The sequence below is a fragment of the Diorhabda carinulata genome, chromosome X (assembly GCF_026250575.1).
Source record: "Diorhabda carinulata isolate Delta chromosome X, icDioCari1.1, whole genome shotgun sequence".
In the NCBI taxonomy this organism is placed as follows: domain Eukaryota; kingdom Metazoa; phylum Arthropoda; class Insecta; order Coleoptera; family Chrysomelidae; genus Diorhabda; species Diorhabda carinulata.
This window is the reverse complement of record NC_079472.1, coordinates 27,821,752-27,842,793: the sequence shown is the minus strand read 5'-3', so window position 1 is coordinate 27,842,793 and position 21,042 is coordinate 27,821,752. Positions and strand designations below refer to the sequence as shown.

Here is a 21,042-nt window from a genome sequence, read left to right as displayed (position 1 = left end):
GTTACGAGCACAGAATAAGTCAGGTCACGCTGCCTTGGTGGCATTGTTTTGTATACAACATCTTTTTTCTAGTTATGAAAATATTCGCACTATTGCGCCGATTTTCGCACTAATATCAAAAAATTAGAAAGTGCTCTTTAAACAATGAAACACAGATAGGCAGTGTCAGTCATTTATAATTATCCTTAATTTACTGCATAAACCAAAAAAAAACACAAAGAAAGTTTAATATAGTGCTAATTTTAATTTAATTCTAATTTTGGCTGCATAAACGAAGATTAATTCTCTTGATCTGAAGTTCTTCATGTTCTTCCCGTTTATCTATGCTTAAACACCATTTGGATATATTCAGTATATGAGATATAGAAGAATAATTGTTAGTAGGAGTGATAAGGAAAAAAATTCATTCAAATGAACAATAAAACGAGTTTTCAAATATCTGTTTTATTTGAATTTATTCACAACGACGGTAAACACTTTTAAGTACAGAAGCTTTTCATGAACATACATTATAAAATATTGCAAATACCCGTCCATAAGACGAACAATAATAAATAGTTATCACTAAGAGTTATAATTTACACATCTATACATAATTTACATTGGTTTATTTACACTATTTACAAAACTTTTACAGAACGATTTAACTATATTTTTTGTTAAGTTATATTTAAAATGTCAAACTACTATATTTTCCCTCAATATCAAAGTATAGAGATTTTTAATGGCCAAAATTGCACATTATTTGCACAATATCGTAATTCCTCACAGATAAGTTTCCAAAACTCACTATACTAGCGAGAAAAGAATCAAAAATGAAAAAAATACCAGCTATTACATAATAATAAACATTCTTATACACGTACCAATGACCACCTCATTTTTATCAGAATAGTTCGAATCAATGGAAGTTTATAAGAAATGGGCACAGATATAAATATGAGTAAACCAAAATTCGTATGTATCATTAGAGAACAACGAGAAACTAGAACTAGCAGAACTAGAAGAAAATATTGATGAAAGTAATAAGTAATTAGGAATGTATATACAAGGGACAGAATAGTTACACGTACAGTCAGCTGTAGCATAGTTGATAGTATAACAGACTGGAGAAGTTTTGTTTTTGAAAATAAAAATAAATAAATCTTTGAAGCTGCAGATGTGTTACCACAAGATTCACGAGATCTATGTGAGGGATTAAGGGAGACTTTCTGTAACAAAAAATATAAGAATTAATCAATAGAGGTGGTATAGACTTCAATACATTGATAACCAAAACAAATTTTGGGTTAGATGCAACAAGGACGGAAATTTAAATGGATTAGATATAGTATATTACACTACTGTTGCAGGAAGTTTGAGATTTCTGATTTCTGCAGTGTCAAACTTCTACCCAATTGGTGTTAGTATACTATTTTACTTTATATCCTTTTTTGGCTTTAGTTTTACTTCATTATCGAAATTTCTCATTATCTTCCCTGCCGATTCGTCAGTTGAGATCATTTTTTGTAAATGATACATTTATTAAATAATTTTCATGAGTTTTACTCATGTCACAAACTGTATCTTTGTGTGCTTTAGATCGAGGTATAAGGAAACAATAAATTGTATTGATTGGATACACAGTTTTTTTGTTTACATCCAGGAGCAACCAGTAGTCCTTCGTGGAGTTTATTATTTGGATACTAGAGGTTGTAAGCTGGCGTAATAATAATGATTATTGCATAATAGTTGCAGTTGTTGACATACGAGTAGATGATGTATTTGAAAAAACTGCTCGTATTAACGATTGAACTGGTAGACGACGAGTTCTTTTTATAAAAAAATTGATTTGATAGCATCGGTAGTGAATATTTATATTTGAACCAAAATTTCATTTACCAGTGTGTTTTAATCAATATAAATTAAAAACAGTTGATCAATTTTGGTCATTAAAATAAATCAACATCCAAACTATGATAAAACAATTTGTTTTGGTGACAAAACTATGTTATCACTTGATGAATTTTAGCATATACACAGTGGCCCACAAAAGTGAATTATACGCAATTATTTTAGAAAACTGTTTCGTGGGAGTATTTTTTTATACACAATTAAGAGTGAGATGTATCTGAAAATATTGAAAAATACAATACAATCCGATAATTCGATAACGTAGAACTATTATTATATAGTGAGACTACACACCTTTTTGTATGGAGTATCTTAAATAAATGTTTACACCCATACAGCTGACAATATTTTGGAAAAACGGGTTGTTTACTGGATATCAATGGAGCTATTATAGGTAGATATCAATTCTTGAACATTAATTGAAATAATTATTCTGTTAACTGAAACTACTATGGTCACTGATAATATTGTGTCATTGAGACGCTAACGTCTAGTTTCCAAATTTCACTAGTTTCTATTTAACAGTTTTAAAGATACGAGGCAAAAAAGGAACGTTTGAAAAGCACTTTATACAGGTCCAATTAAGGTTAGAGATATATCTGGTAACAGAAGAAAGTCCATGTTTATTGAATCTGAGAACAAGAAACTGATAAAATACGGTTTTAACAGACCGTGTTCTATGATTTACAAATATTTCAACACTATTCGAATGGCAATATCTCAAAGAATGGAACAATTATTTTATTATGTAAAAAATGGTCAAAAGTGATCACGTAGCGCCATTTGATAATTTGTTTTTAAATCAACTAATTTCTTCATTTTCATTATATTTTTTTATGATTTTTATATACGTCATTCAAAAAAATAGAGTTTTACATCTACAATCACATATACGTAGTATTCAGAGATTGAAAGTAAACTGGTAAGCTTAGAGACTGAAGACGATAACTTGGTTATCGAAACATCCATCAAACAGACTAACCGTGACTATTAGCGTAGAAGTAGTGAAGTATGAGTGAGAGTTTATGCTTCGGATGCTTTTGTTATTGAGATATATTCTCATTTGTTTATATCTATTTTAAAATTTGTATTTGTAGATTTCTCACAAAAATGTTAAACTCATGTCTCCATCTTGATACATATTTCGAAAAGTTTATTAAATTATTTTCCCTAGCACATAACTCAATATTATCACTATTACTTTTCGGATATGACTAAGTTTTTTGGACAGTCGTCCTCACTGATGACAGTTTTCTTTTTTAAAATTCCTAAATCCGCAGCGTTCTCTAAAAAACTCTTATGGGCACTCAAAATTTTTGCACTTTCAACGTCTTTTTTCAGTTCTTCCATGTCTCTCTTCAACTTCGCTCGGCGGTTTTGGAACCACGTGATCACTTGAGCGTTCGTTAATCCCAAACTAGATGCTATCTCATCACGATCGGCGGGGCTGAGGTATTTTTGGTAAAGAAACCGTTTCTCTAATTCAAATATTTGGTGGTTGGTGAATGCCGTGCGTGATTTTCGTTTTTTCTTTGGTTGCTGTCGATTGTTGAAGAGGTTCAGATGATTCTGGCCATCTGGAACAAAAACAAAAAAGTTAGATCTGAATATTTTCGCTCAACTTTATTATGTATAAAAAAAAAGAAAAATATAGATAGAACATATATGCAGCAATGGCGTAGCTTGCCTGGGCGTAGCAAAATGTGTTGATAAGTCCAAATGAAGAGTGAAATTTTTTGTAAAAGAAATAACTATTCATATGGTGATTAAACTAATAAAAATTATCACAAAACACTCAAATGCTAGAGTAGGAACGCAATATGGTGACACAAAAATTATATTCATTATATAAACAAAATAAAACAAGCAAAAGAAGACGTAAAAAACTACAACGATATAGCGATAATAGCAATAAATAAAAATGTAGTGAGAGAAGGAAGAAAAAATAGATCTATAATTGGAGGAATGAATAAATATCATGAGAAAATTAAATTTGAAATTTCCACAAAAAATTGAACGTACGGAAATTGTGTAAAAATCTCGTTTTAGGCTAGGATCTGCAATCAGCTGAGAGCTGATCTGCCTGAATCCTGGTAGTAGTTTTTAAAAAGTCCTCAAATCAGTTTAAGAAACATAATTTAAGGTAATAGATTATAACAGAATTTCGATTGAATCCAATTGGTGTTGATAATATTTGTTTCCGTAAAATTGTTAAATTTTTTAATGGATAAATGAAATTTAGATTGAATCAAACTTTATAATCTAGCAAATTGAATCGAATGGTAAACCATTATTCATCGAGTGTTTTCTATTGGATTCAAGCACGCTTTGTAATTTAATAAATGTGGGTACTACTGAGGTCACTAGCTAAAATAAAAATACAAATTCCAACCGAACAATATATATACATATATAAAGAGCAGTTACGACTTCATAGTTTTAATAACAAAACCAAAAATAGACAATCGTTATTTCATACATTAATATTTTAGATACTACATACCAAAAATATAAATAGGTACTCGTACTAATGAACAATCTTTATTGCCTATAAAAAATATAATAATGTTTGTCATGTATATCAAACAATTATTTCAATAGATTAACTCTTGTATATTGAATAAATTCCACGAACTCACCCCAATGGGATAATTCAGCTCCATTAATACGTATTATGTCAATAATTTGTTTCACGACATAGGGGTAGATCTGCTTTATAAATTACATCAATTGTAGAGAAAAATCTCAGTTAAATATGAAAAATATGTGGTAATAGAATTGCATTTGAATAATTTGTCACAGTTATAATAGAAAAAATTACGAACATTATTTTTTTTATAATAGTTGAAATGACTTTGTATTATCTAAATTAGTAATAGTTTTTTTCTACTATACAAATTTTAATTTACGAAAAAAAAATTATCAATTCAAATTCACATTGGAATGTAAAACGTAGTATTTTAAATTTTGTCGAATTTATTTAGGTCTTCAGCCTTTTTCATTGACGAATTTCGAATTATTTTGTGCGTGAACAATTTTTAAGAATTCTTGTTTTCTTCCTTCTTCTCCCAAATGTTTTTATAATTCAATGTATATTTTTCTGCATTTCTTTAACAATGGTTATGGGGATAACACATGGACACAAATGGATATTGGTCGCTTATTTTATGAAGAATTTTCAAATTTGCTACCTATATCCCAAAGTACAATTAGAAAAATAGAAAAGTAGTTTTGTGACGAGCTTGATCATGTCAGATAGTTAAAAAAAGTATCGATATGATGCTTGAGCTTCATTAAGAAAGGTCACATGATTCTGGTCAAAAAGCAGCCCCTACTTTCGATAAGAGAATCTATTTTTGTGAACCAATAATGGAAAGTTTAAATAACGATGCGCTCAAATTGGAATAGGTTTTGTTTTTGTTAATTGTCAAAATTAGCGCTAATAATCCAATGATAATCCTCACTGAATGAGAGAAGAGCATTCGCAATATCCTGAAAAGTTAATATTTGGGAAGGAATAGCTGGAAATCATTCGTAGGTCCCTTTTTCACTGATGGCAACATGACGAGATATATATTTAGAACTGTTGCAAAATAATGTCGTGCAAACTTTGACAAACCTATATCCTAATTCAGTACAAGTTCATGCGAATATAATAAGATTAAACACTGCCCCTGTACCAAATCAGTATCTGGCAGTACCTGAACTAAATTTTTCCAAATCGGTTGATGAGACGAGTGGAGCTATAGAATGGCCATCACGATGTCCTGATCTGAAGATATAACAGATTAGCATTTTTCCAAGACGTTCGCAGCCAGCATTTCGAACATCTACATTGACATCAATGTTTTCTTTTTTATTTTTTACATTAGTAAGAAATAATTGGTATCACTTATTAGGTTTTTAGTGTAATATAGCGAATTTGTTAATTAGAATGTTAATTTTTGTAATACATTTAAGGTAGGTTTAGGAAATTGTAGAAAAATTTTGTCTAGAATTTTCTGAAACATCCAAAAAATAAATATTATACAGTATGAAAACGTGTGCTCACATTATTTTAGGAATTTTGAATTTTTATTTAAATAAACCATTTTTAAAAACATTTTTATCACATTTTTTTTAATTCAATGCATGTTTTCAGAAATTTTTTGATTGGTTAATTTAGTTTTATTTGTTAAAATTGGTGACTTCTTGATCTTTTTCCCTAAATATTATCTCATTTAATCATCACAATGAAGTAATGTCATGATAATATTTTCATTAGATTCTGCTTCCAAAATTTTGAGAAGTTTGTTTTGTTCTGCGGATTATTTTTTGTTTACTTCTGATTTTTATTATTGAGCTGTCATTGATAGTATCATATCTGCTTTCATGTTTTCCACTACTATAAGCACATTAATTTTTTCAAATTTCTGTAAAATATTTTTTGGAATTAGTCTTTCTACTTCAATTGTTATCTCAAGTAATGCTCTTATCAGAATTGTGGATTCAATGATAGGATCTCCATTATGGTAACGGTGATGAGATTTCAATCTACTTATAAAATTCAATAGGATCAATCTGTTTGACTTAGGAAGCTAGTTCTTGTGGTTATGTTAGATGAAGCAAAATATTGGACGTATCTCGTGAAACACGTTACCATTAGGGTTTATAAATTGATAGTCTGTAGGAGAAACTTTGTTCAATTGTGAGTGAATCCACTATCTCGTAATCAGTTCTGATTCAAATTTAAGGTAGTTTAACACCTTAAATGCTTTTTAAACTTGAGCACTTACTTAGAATGGATGTTGATTTTGCTTCTAATACTCTATTTTGATTAGATAAGCTCACTTTAACTATAATAATTAAAAAAAGTACCATTATATCCACGTGAAATAAACATTTTTTGCGAAAATACATACTATTGAGGCTTGATATCGAGCTTTCTACACTTTGATACTATTTCAAATGTTAAGGATTTATTTTACTCAGAGAGTTGAGCTTATTTAACTTATTGACGTATTGAAAGAAAAAATCCCTCGTATATATCCATCAATTTCTTTTCATGATGAGTTATTTTTCAAGTAATGAAACGTCGCGTCGTACATTTTCATTTCATATTATTTAGCAGAATACTAGTGAATTTTACTACCTCCAATTTTTTATTATTAAGTTGTTATTCGTAGAAATTATGATTTATTGTTGATGATATGAACGATTTAACCACAGCGGTTTCCTTTTAAACTCCTGGTGTCGGAGGTAGTAAATGTATCAAGACGAGAAGCAGAAATGTGAATGTATGTTGTTTTAAATAGTTCTGTCAACTGTTAACTTGTATTTAATAGGCTAAATCAAAGAGACTGGGATCGTTAAAAATAACATCGTTTCGACGCTTTGCACTCTATTAGTATCAACATCAAAATTTACATGATAGAGCCTGTAGCGCAGAAGTGATTTTTTCTTTTCAAATTTTATTGTATTTATTTTTGGATTACCCAGTTATAGTACAGTTGGTCGAAACAAAAATAAATTTATTGAAAAATCAAAATGTAGGAGGGGCGAGGACAATATTCAGGCTACAGAAAAACGACAAGCAGAATAAATTCCAAAGAATCATTGTGGAGAAAATAGGTTAAAAATAAAAAATAAAAGATCAAAAATATTGTAGTAATGTAGTACAAAAAAAACTTGATAAAAGAACAAACAGTCTCTGAAGATGATAACTTAATTATCGAAACGCGCGTCAGACAGTGTAATTGTGAGTGTTGGTGTAGTGGTAGTGTGAACAATGTATTCAGTTTTTGACATTATAGAAAACAGGAGGCTCTGTAGTCTACTTGTAAAATCACTTACTTCTCATCGCGAGCGCCTAAAGCCGAAACAAAACCTCCACAAGTTCTCATAAAAATACACATTCATATTTTTGCATTCTCAAGAAAACAGTGTGACTATTTTTTTTTTATTTATCTTTTTGTCAACTAAGAGAATATATATATATATATATATATATATATATATATATATATATATATATATAATGAGTTTCGTAATAAATTCAAATTCTAATATGATAATCCACTACTGCCTGGACTACTATTATTTTCTACAATCTACTTCAATATTAGTTTCTACATGTTTGTTACTTTTTCATTTTATTTTCAAGTTAGGACTTAGTTGATTTTAATAAGTATCATGTAAAGTTGGAGGTTGAGAATGTTGGATTTTGTTACGGATAAACAACAATTTTCAAAGGGGGATGCGCTCTCTTTGCTTTTAATTATTGAGCTGACATCCTGCCAAATTGTTACTGTTCATTCGCGAGGTGTTTCGTCAAGTTCACGTCGTATAATTTTCTTTTGGCATTGACTTAATTTTGTTTGAACTGTTAAAACTGCTAGTAATATATCCGAAACAATAATTCAAAAATACATGTGAATTCAGAGAAGAATTGAAAATATTTGACTGTTTATTACACATTTACCTCTTTTATTTGATGATATATTACCTTTATATATAAATTTTTCAATTACAATTGTGAAAGATATATTAAAGAAAGGATAGAATTAGATTTGAAAGCACATATATGTACCCCAAGGTATAATACAAGCTGTAGATCAAACATTTTAACATACTTTCATTTTGAGATTGAAATTTATTAACAAATTGAAAGCTGTGCTACAAGAATGTATAGTGAACAGAACATTTTTGAACCTTCCTTTTTCTTGCTACAAAGATGATTGTGCTTCATCAAAGTACAAGGTCGAAATACGAAGCTGTATACAAATTGAAAATTGAAGAATTAGTTATTGATCTGCACTAATATATCATCTTGTATTTAAAAAAATTAGTTCAGCTCATAAAGATGTCCGATAATCAAATTAAAAACAGATATATTATACGGGTACCTAATAATTGTGATGTTGATATTGGACAAACATCACAATATTGACAAAATAGATCAAAAAATCAAAACACAATTAGAAAATAAAATAGCATTTTTTTTAAAGCAAGGATGTATACTATACCCGGTATTATTCCATAGTGTTAAATGAAGGCATAAAAATAACAAAAAGACAAACCAAACAGTAGAATATCCGACGTTGGTGAATAGAAGATATTAAAATAATTGAGATACCATACACATATGACATGGTAATAATGGCAGAAGATGAGAAAATTTTGAACTTAAATTAAAAAATATACAATGACAATCTACTTCAGATAATGAATATGAAAATAAACGAACACAAAACTTAGTCGATGATACTAAGCCGAAAGGAGAAGACACGTAAGACAGAATTGTAAGAATCAAATATAGAGTAGGTCAAGAGCTTGATATGACACTAACACAATGTTGGAACAAGAGGTAACTGAGAGAAGTGGAACAGCTGTAAGATTATTTAATGCCATCAAGACACAGTTCATAGCCAAAAAAGTTATACCAAACAAGTAAAAGCATAAATACATAAAAAAGTAACCACACCCATATTAACATTATGATTTGAGACATGAGCACTCACAGAGAAACAGAAAAGTAAAATACAAATAATAGAAATGAGATTTATGAGAAAAATATATATTTAGTTAAGATACGAGAGAATAAGGAATAACACTATAAAAAAATTTGAATTTGAATCTACCTAAAAACAAATAGAAGGAGGATAATTGAGATGGTTTGGCCATATTGGAAGAACGATTAGAAGATGTATGAAGCACGAACTTACACAATAAGAATAAGAAACAAAAGATTCAGGATAGAAGAGAATGGAAACTGCAGTGGAAGAGGGAGGAATAGGCTTTAGGATTAAGTAAGTAAGCAAGTAAGATATGAATACTATTGAGTTTGAGTTGACGATATAATCAAGGCATTATTCGTGATATATGTGTGGAATGAAAAAATGTTCAATATAGAAAATGTTTTGTTTAAAATATAAACCGCGTTGTATAAAAAATATTTGCTACTATCCAATTAGCGAATATTTTATTCAAAAAGTTATCACCCTCATACATAGATTTTGAGCTCATTAAAATAACGATCAGTATGCTTTTGTAAATCATTACGAGTAGATGACTCTTGAACAATGCACCTAAATGGAACAAACAATTTTGAATTCACGTGATTTTCATATGATACATAATCTGAACAACTTAGCCCTCGAACTGAGGATTTCATTTCATACCATATACTCTACAAATGATGCAATAACACCAAAATGTCGAAGGAGTGCGCGTACTGAAGAAAATACCGCTGCTATAAACGAAAATGTAGAAGAAGATCCAAATTATCTAATCGTTGTCGGTTGTAGGGATTAGGGCTCTGTTCGTCCTCTACGTGAGGATAAGATCCAGTTAGTGGAAGTCTTGTATCATCTGGAAATCGATTTGATAATTTACTGCAAAACTAAGTTCAGTGAACTGGATCATTTTTGGCTTAGTTTTGTTAATTATAAAATTGCTGCATATGGAATGGAACCAAACAACAACACAATCCATTTCATTCAGAAATTCCTAATTTGATACTATTTACATATTGGTGACACAAGCGAACGGTAGTTGACATATGACTGCAAGAGTATGCCATTCGGTTATCGCAATTATGGATTTGGTGATTTCGTTTGTGCCGATAAGCGAACGATTGATGCCTTGGATACCAGAATGGTTCATGTTATTCGTCACATTCCATCGCCAATGGTTGTAAACCAGACATCCAGAATACGCAGTTTCATAACAGCCGCGGTTGTCATACACTCGAATGTATTATTCCTTCCAACACACAAAAAAATCATTTTTTGACTTATTTCCAAGTTCTATCGGGCTCCCTATAATTAATTATCGTATTCCACCGTTTAAATTGGTGCGAAACGTGTAAAATTATAAAGACACGCGCATTTTATTTCTATTAAAAGTATCTGCTATCACTATACAAAAGGGAATCAACCACTCTCTTTTATTAGAGGAAGCCGCTCTCAGCAGGTAGGTATTCTTTTTTGACACTTGGATTAATATTCAATTAGTAAAACAATTAATTCAAGGTATCGCCGACCGTGTGAAAGTCGTAGTTCGGTGATGATGATGATGATGCTAAACTATTCCGATGATTTGATTACAACTGTAAAAGCGATTTAGAAATGGAAGGTACTTATATCAAAACTACACAAATGACATATTGAGGGGTTATATATTTTTGTTATTTTTCAAAAATATTTCTGTTTATTATCCATTTTGTATTGATTAATATTAGTCAAATATTTAGCAGTAGCGTTATTCCTTTTTTAGAAAGTATTGTCACGGTTTTTTCCTCAAAAGCGATTATTTATATTTTTTTAAGAACGCTCTACATTTACACTGAAAACTGCCAGCTCACACAAGTAGAGGGTGCGAAATACCTGGAGATACGATTAACCTAAGGACTAACGTGGAAAACACATATACGATGGTTACAACTCAAGTTTTAAGATGAATGAAAAACGCACAGCATTATGTTTTCTGGCACAACAGCCGATTTTGACGACCTTCACGAAATTTATCCCGTAGCGAAGTGCGCCCAGGATTGAATTCGGAAAACCAGCAAAATACGGTGGATAGAGGTTTCATCTACATACGTTCTTTAACCAAGATTAGTTTTTCAAGTATTCAAACTATCCTTAGAATGCAGCTCCTCCTGACAATGTTATGTTTATTCAATATAGTTTTGTTGTTGGCTCTATATTCCAATTGTCGAATCATTTTTTTCATTCCGATTGAGGTACCTCCAAAACATGTGATTTGAAACTATCAATCGCTTCTTTAGGTGTAGTCATTAGGTGCTAAACAAGGACTGTTTGGCGGATTACCCACCAATTCGACGTTTAGACTATACAAAAACGTTTTTGTTTGAACCGAGGTGTGAGTACTCGTATTGTCATGGTAGGGAATGATTTGTCTTCTGCGATTGGTTTCCTTGATTTTTTCGAACCATTTTGGGAAGCAAATGCTGGCGTATCATTCAGAATTGACCGTTTTACGTTGTTCTAAGGAAACGGCAATATGTACAGTTATTCCGAGCATTTGCTTTGAGTGCTTCTTGCGCGAACTTTTGTAGAGAAGTGCGACCACAATTGATTTCCGAAAACCAGCAAAACACCGAGGCTCGAGATGGTACTTCGACACCAAAAGTCTAAGCTGCTAGTTTATCGGCAAACTGTTGGTTTAATCCACGTCGAAAGTCATAGAAAATGATCGCATGAAAATGTTCGCGATTTAATTCCATTTTTGGACCAAAATGAATGTTTGACGTATGTGTAAACAACTCAAATAGCACTCGTATCACAATAAGTTCTGAATACAGTCACCATTAAAAATGTCAAATTTTATGATGACTATGTCAGATTCGACATATTCACATCAATACTGCCATATCTCAAAACTCAAAAGCAGCCTTAAAAGGAAACCTGTGTTGTTGTGTATTGTAAAATAGGCTTGTTGTTTTCGAAGTAATGAGAAGTTATCAAATTGATATGCCTGTTATATGAATGTCTAATTACCTAATAGGAAAGAGATATTATCTTTGTTTGCGGTAGGTTATTTAAAGACATTCCGAATAAATTCTGTACATTTTCTGAACAATTCAAATGCGCATGCTTTGTTCATAGTATGTTCAGAGCAAGCATTCCTCAACGATCGATGTTCTGAAGCAGATCTGAGCTTTCTGTAATATTTGGTGTCATATTATGAATAGTTTTCTTTGATCTTTACATAGTGGTATATAATCCAGGCTGTATTGTTATTTCTTTAGAACTGAATCGTAACAAGTACGTAGACAAACACAAAATTCTTACCCAGGTCCATGGATACATTGGATGTATTCAGAACTCGTTCGAAATTAGAACTCTATGCTCCATGAACACGGCAATTTGAATAGTGTACGTATTTTATTAGAACTGTGAACGTACAATTTCAAACTACGCATGAATCTTATGAAAGAGTCATTACCATAGATCAGGCTTCAATTTGTGACGATACAATACTGAGAAAGTATTTGACGGTTAATCAAACAATCAAATGATTTGCAGAGATGAAACATGTTTGATTTTATCCATTTTCCTATACATATTTTAACACGTTGACACTATGTTATTTCAGAATTACATATGGTTAAATCAATTTTAGTGATAAGTTATCGTAATCTACTTGTCCAAATCTTACAACTCCAAATATACACTTATAAATTAATTCCAAAACATTATAGTTTAAGAAACCACCTTTACAAACACACATGATGTTCTACACTATACTAATAGGGTGTTACATTTAAGAATAAATCAACAAATATTAGGTAGTGGTAAAGACATGACATTTTGGTAGTGTTTTTATTATTTTACTCCACATTAGTTGAGTTGGAATATCTGGAATCGTTTGTGACTGATACACCACATACCGCGCAATCTGATAACCACTGTCATCACTGATCACTGTTTAGTTCCAGTTTATCTTCGGTCTCTGAAGACGATAACTTGGTTATCCAAACACGCGCTAGACAGTGTTATAGTGAGTGTTGGTAGTAATGAACAGTGTGCTCTTTAATAGAATAGGTACCACAATTACTTAGTATCAGCAGTAGTATCATTCACAGAACCTGAGATATAATTAACAAGCTACATTTTTTGAAAACCAGTATATTTAAATATAGATAAACTAGAAACAACAAACGTGGGTCAAAAGGTGTGGAGGAGAATTCACACTTTCTGGTCTTCAAACGAGCATCCATAGATTGAAGAAATGCTCACAAATTTTTATGTTTTTTGAGCTTGGTGACTTTAAGTGCAATGTATTCTCACTAGTGAACTTTTATAGTTTGCAACAACACATTTTTTGCACTATATCGGCGAGAGCTCAATCCCAATATTGGTTTCGGGATAATGAACAGTGAAGAGTGAATAAACACATTTTGGTTTCTAAAGATTCAAAAATCATCCCATCAACTATATTAATTAGCATTACCTCAGGACGTAAAATAAAGAAAATCAATTGGAATGAACATAATACGTTAACAAAAACTTAACTACCTTGTGCTTCACAGTTCAAATTGTATTAAATGATTTGGATCGTGTTGACGTAGAAAATATTTGATAGAAAATCGTCACATTTCTGATTTATCTATCGAAAAGTTAAATTATTGGGTATAAGTATGTAGAAAAACTTTCTAATCATATTCGCAGAATTTTAGATAAAATACATGGAATAGATTAGATTTGTATTGTTTATAGAGAACATTGCTTATATTCAGTACTAAGTTCAACGTAGGCATAGCATTAGCAGTTGAGTACTTCATATTACATGCGAGTTATGGAATTATAAGTGATGGCATTGAATTCGTTGATTCTCTCTTTATTTTGCTCATCGTTATAGAATTAATGCTAGATATATTAAGATTAATATGGAAATCAAAAATGTTAATCACCATATGACAAGATCCTTCTATACAAATCCCTTTGTCCCAAGCAATTTATCAAATCACGTACTTTTTTCATTCTTATCTCTAATTTTTGACGCTATTTTCAATCCTTTTCGGATTTTATTCTCCTTAAAAGAAAAATAATCAATTTCCTATACAAAATTCTTATGATGTTATGCTTAATCATAAACTAAAACTTTTGTTATTACCGTTTACCAAGAACATGATCGCGCGGCGTCTACACGCGTAAAAATCAAAATTTAAAAAGATCAAAGAACGCCGACGACAAAATGTCTTTAATTATCTTCGCGTTGGATGTTTCAGGAGTGGTGAAGCAGAACCAAAACAATTGAACAGAATAAAATAAAATCATAGTCAAGTTAACATAATACCAATGACGTGGGGAAAGGATTTTATTAAAGAATGAAAAGTAACACAGTTCACAAATGATTATATTTTTCGATATTGGGAATTTTAACATATACCAGTTTTGTCGTAGTAATATATGGAACAGTTTTTTTATTATGATCAATGTCATTTTTGAGAAGAGGTTGTTGTATAAGGAAGCAATTAACCGTTTCGAAAAAACATTTTGTGTACTCCTTATTTAAAAAATTTAGAGACATTCGTCTTCTCATTGTATATATTTTCAACTAAGTTGCTACCACTTCGATATCTTGAAGTTCTAGGTGAAAATAGAGTTATATAGCCACCATAAGTGAATACAAAATTTCGAAGGAGCACCACTAAATACCAGCAGAATATGTAAACTATTGGAGGTTTTTATAGTTTATGCTTACATGGATGTTGTTGCCATCAATGTATGGTTCTCATAAGATAATATAGTACCAGTGCTAATTATCTCTTTAATTTGATTTTCGAGATAGCCTTTCACTTTTGCGATATGATTTTGATGTGATGCTTTAATGAGACTATTTATATAATCTCCATTCTTACCATGATGGCTCTTCACGGTTCTTTTTATAGAGTCATATCTAGAGGATATAGATAATAGGACATCGTTACAATTTTGATTTTGGTTTAAATATAACGAGATGTAGTAGATGCGTTATTGTCATGCAAAAGTCACAGATTGTTTTGGATAGTTGTTTATTGCTCTACGCAAATGGCGTTGAACATAAAATAAGCATAATCGTCCCGTTCAACCACACTTGTCAATCGACGTTTTTGGTATAGCTAGAATGCCTCTAACGGAACTAATAAGCCTTAGTTGCGACGTTAAATGGATAATTTAGCAATCCTACAGCCTCGTAGGTTTCTGTTAATGATTCGTGATCCACTTTCATTCGCTCATTCTCAAAATTTTATTACGATCGTTTCATTTTGCATCAATCATACGATATTCAATTTTTTCTACGTTTTAGTCGGTTGTGAATGTGTTGGCGGCTCCAGTGTGCTATTCATCTTCAACATCTTTAAGGTCGCAGCACTCGTAAACAGAATTACAATCAATCGTTCAGACACTTCATATTATTATAATTATTGTGCACTGAACAATTAAATAATGTTAAAATAGGAAATGAAACAACCAGTACTCCAAATTCAAATGGGTATAAAAAGTTGTATAATTCCATCTACTGAAATTAAAAACAATAAACGGATAGTCAATACACAGGAATATCAATAAATCTTCATAAAAGTTATTATTGTTTGACACGACACAATTATTGTATCAATATGAACATTGTACTCATAATAATTATTACTATCATTGATATAAACAATTAAGAATATTTTTAACAGTGAACCCTCGTTAAGAAAATGTACTTCAGTAGTTATTTCAATATAAAATTAGGGAACCGCCATTAATTTTGACTAACATAATAAACTATCATTTAAGATAATAATTTATTATTTTCGAAAGCAAATCAAACTTCTTATCCCTTATAAAGCATCCAAGGAATTCCCGAAAAATTCAATATTATCTACGAAGATTACAGTTTAAAATATTAACTCCAAGTTACACTGCTGTAGGTGAGATCCGACCGGTAAACCAGTCACCCATTCGGTTCTTTGTGCTCCATTGTTAGTGAACGAGGCGTTTATCTGGTTGGTCCACTGTCGGCTTTTTAGATCAAAAGGCAGAGGTATTAGTCACACCTGCCAAGTCAAACCAGCGCGCTTTTGACCAACCAAATGGAATGATTTGGCAATATCATTAATAATAATAGCTTGTAGTTGTCTTACGCGTTTGCATTTCGTGTACAGGGTGGTCCAGAACCAGTTATTTTTTACGGATTATTAAGAGTATTTTCATGAAAGCATTCAACATTTTAGTTCACGACTTCTTATATATAGGGTTATGATAAAATAACTCACGAAACTCATGAAACGCTCAATTGTTAAATTTTGAAAAAAAAATAAGAAGACGTCAATCAGTTTATTTTTATCAAAGTTATAACGACATCAATGTTGTTCTAAATCAAGAAACTATTATCACATTAGGAAGCGTCCATAAACCACGGGATCATATTATAGTCTTCTTTGGGATCTCCTCCTCCCTGCACGTAGCCTAGTCTTTTCCACAATATCACTCAATGAACGATTTTCCAACATTTACAAGGTTTCCCTATAATTTGGATCTGGATTTTTTTCAATTAGGTTTGGAAGAATAGCTATACGAAGATGTTCCAAATATTGCGCAGCTGTTGAATTCCCTTAAAAGAAATAAATATTCCCCTAACGATTTTTAGGAGGGCTGTGTAAGTTTTGTCTAGAACGAGTGGGGAATTTCCCGAGTCCAGTAGTGACAGTTTTAATGATTTACTCTAACATTAAAAAAATTTTCGTTGTCTCAAAATATTACACTATTAAGAAAATTTGGTTTTTTATCACAATGCCTCATAAACATTTTACAAAATTTTAAATGTCTATCCAGATGATATCCTGATATTGAGTGAACAAGTTGAACTATGTATGGACCTTCTTTATAGCTTTATCACAAAGGTCTGACTAACCTTTCGTTGTAAGGCAATTTCTATTGTAGTTTCGTGAGAGGATGTCTTCTAATGACAACAAAATATTCAACTTTGCATTGACAAGAAAGTCTATCGCCGTAACCAACCACTAGAATTTTAACAATAATTTGGTATGTTAACTGTGACACTGAAACTGGCAGATTTGAAAGAAAAATGAACATATGAAACATATTCTTACTGTGAGTTTAACTCCTTCTACTTATGTATTTTTTCCATAAATTCAAAATCAAGTTTTGTTTTGTATTAATTTGCACAATTTTTCAAATGTTTTGTTTTCAAAAATGAACATTGTGCGTTTTATAAATTTTTTGCACGAGTCTATAATAACTCAGTGTGTAATCAGTTATAATTATGAACAATAAATTCGTAACTTTCATGAAAATTATTAAAATTTAGGAATGGTAATAAGTAGGAATGCTACCAGATATATATTCTTATCATATGGTGGGATTTGTAAAATACATCTGTATCATTTTTAGTTTCTTTATTACTTTAAATTCCTCACACCTATATCAATAAAAAATATTTAGGGACTGATTTTAGGAGGCTAATCCTTTCATATGACTAGCCAAGTGAGGTAATTGAATAGTGACAGAATAAGTTGAGAAACGAATAATATCTAAACACGGATTTTGAAATTAAAGTGAATAACAAAGTTTTAAACGGCCAAAATCGCGAAATTGTTAGTGAGATGCAACAATTTATAAAGAGTGAAGCCCGAGGTTCAATAATTCATTTACTTGAATTTAGAATTACAAAGAAGCTACAAAAATAGGTGCTCTAGCGTGTTGAAGCTGCCAACGGTACTAGCATGAGAAGCTTAATTACAATTAGAAACGAAAATTGTAGAGCCAATAACCAATTGAAAAAGTGGTGAAGTGAATATAACAAACATCCATTGTTCTGGAAAGATAGTAACGAATGCATAATGGGAAGAAACATTAATATAATCAGTAAACATTGAAAATTATTTTCAAGTAAAGACTTAGCTCAATAAACCTGTGAAGTTCATCAAAAAAGTACTGCAGCTGATTAACACACCAGTCGTGTATATTATTTGGTTCAAACTTCATTACTGATGATTGATTAGAATCCCATGGTGTAGCTAGATTCCACCTCTAACTATTGAGACCGATTACGAGCAAATGACCACCTTCTCCAGACTGGAATGATGGTTGCTGTTTAGTTAGCTGGTCAGTGTAATGGGCAAATTTGCATTAAAGCTTCACCATATGAATGAAGATAGTACTCTTGACCACAAAGTATAGAGCATATTCTTGTCGACGGAAACAATTGAATTGGAACAACGGAGACACATAAGAAAGAAGCAACGATAATATGAAGTGAATAGGTTTCCGTTGGAAGAAAATCCAAATTAACAGAAAAATTCTGACATTTACGAATAGAGAGGAATGATATCTACAAGGCAGAAAAATGTTACATCGTATAAATTGACCAAAAAACATTGCTTAAATGCAGGAACTGAAACAAAACAGGCTCTTACCAGGAGCATATTTCAGGTGGAAATCCACAAAAAGAAAGATTATCAATATTAAATATGGGTCTTGGGACAACTCTTTTCTAATTCAGCGTTTAACAGAGTATTGTAGTCTTTGATAACGCGCCATATCACAACAAACCCCAAGAGAAAATTATCCAAAAGTATCATGCAACAGTTCCACTCCTTAACAACCCTCTTGTATTAGTAAAAATGAAAAGTTATATTGCAGCTAGAAAGCGATGCAGCAGCAAAAACCATCCATTTTCTCATTATTTTAAAAAAAATGTGAGGAGCTCAATATTTCTGGTTCTAGATCGAAAATATTACTGTCGAACTCTCTTGAAACGTGGAAGAGAGCTACGTACAGGGATCATCCGGACATTGTGAACACAAAAAGTGAAGAAAAGATTTTTGAAATTGATGCCGTATTCCACTCTTATAAAAATTAATCCTAGGATTGGAAAAAAAATAAAAAATTAGAATGGAAATAATGCCCATACTGGTTTGGTTTGAGAAATGTCATTATCAATTTAAATGTCTATCGGGAAGTCACTCACTAATCTCAAAACAAATAAGATACTTGTTATAGCAGAATTTTCACACATATTACAAGAAGGTGCCGGGGCAAAACTTCCATAGACTCAAAAAAAATAATTCATCATCAAAAATTTTTGCATTTTTTTAATATTCGCCATAGAAGCTGGAGTAGCACGTTATAAAATTTTCGATACTGGACAGTCGACAGCTTCTACTGGATAGTACTGTTGAAGCTAGTTTTCTTTAGTCAGAAACTAAAACGTTTCTGGGAATGCTGTACAGTTCATGATACTAAAGATACAAGGAAATGACAAATCAAACATTATTTAAGTCGATGGATAGGGCGTTGCAGTTCATTCATAGACTAGCCAACAGGTTTTCCAGATCTAAAATTAAATTAAATTAAATTAAAGTACATGAATTCGTTCAAATAGTAATAGTAACTTTCCCTGCTATATCTAGATGACAACTGATTTTGTAATAAATTTAAAATGTTTTAGAATGAATTAGTAATAACAAAAATAAAATAAAAACTGGGTTGGTGTTTATAATTGAATGGAAGTGTGGGGTTTCTCCCGGCAGATTCGATTTTAATTGTACCTGTTTCTTCAGGGTACGTCAATCTAGAGAACAAACTACACCTGCCTGATGTTTTCGACGTACAAATAATAATAGATTCGTTCATCAAACAATTAATTAACTGTAGTAATCATACTATTAAATGATAATATATATTGTACATTGGCGTACTTTACAAAAATTTTTATATATTTGTTAGAGCCGAACGGTTAAAGTTTAAGAATTGAATGGAAAAATTCATGTACAATACGTAAATACATAAAATTTATCGTCCGTTCTAGAGCTCACCCTTTCTGCTCATCAAATAAATAGAGGACGAAAGCCTTTCAATCTGCGCCTCAAGTTAATGTCCTGAATGTACACCATCGGAGGATTTATGACGTCACCAAGAGTTTTCTCGCGCCGGAGCTCACTAGGAATTCTCATTTTCTCATCAGGAGTAAATCGGCTGGAAAATAGCAAGTGTCGAGTGAAACCGTATTTATTACAAGACTGTCAACCCCCGTAGAATTATTGTTAGCAGCATTACGGTCGTCTCTTTTCGTCCCTCTGTCTATGTGTTTTTGATAGTAGATGCTGTGCTGATTCTAGTTTTGAAAGGGCAATAAATAGATGGAAATTTCTAATTTAAAAAAAACAAATAAAATAGTTGTCGGTAGAACAACATTACATTTATGAGTCTACCATATTGAGGCAACAGAGGCTAAAAATTAAGTGTAACAAAGTATATAATGCGATTTGTCCAACAGCTTATGAATACAGATCCGAGATGTGGTATAAAACTTAACAATTGCTTAAGAAGAACATTTTAACTCAAAAGATAAAATAGAAAAGAATGTGAAAGCAATATGTGAAAACTACACTATCATTGGATTTAGTTTTTCAAAAACTAGCCGAAGAAATTGGAAGACAGAAAGGAGTGACGCATACAAGACTTATCATGTATAGATACAAAGACTTTGGTGAACAAAACCAGAAGATAGTCCAAAACAAAAGATATTTCACATGTATGAGCAAACTGCAGTTGGAAAGATCTTTTTTTTTCTTATTGTTGGAACTGGTCTTTAGCATCTAATAGTACTTATAAACTGACTATCCACTTAAAATCTGAATTTCATCCT

General features: G+C 31.3%; 1 protein-coding gene across 1 annotated transcript in view; it reads right to left on the bottom strand.

The window, feature by feature from the left end:
- Positions 1 to 428: 428 nt before the first annotated feature.
- Positions 429 to 21,042, bottom strand: part of LOC130901693 (homeobox protein Hox-A4-like) — a 106,215-nt gene continuing 85,601 nt past the window's right edge. The window contains exon 2 of the mRNA XM_057813228.1: positions 429 to 3,470. Coding sequence (XP_057669211.1) covers positions 3,091 to 3,470 — 380 coding nt within the window. The 3' untranslated portion in view covers positions 429 to 3,090. The remainder of the gene's footprint in view (positions 3,471 to 21,042) is intronic.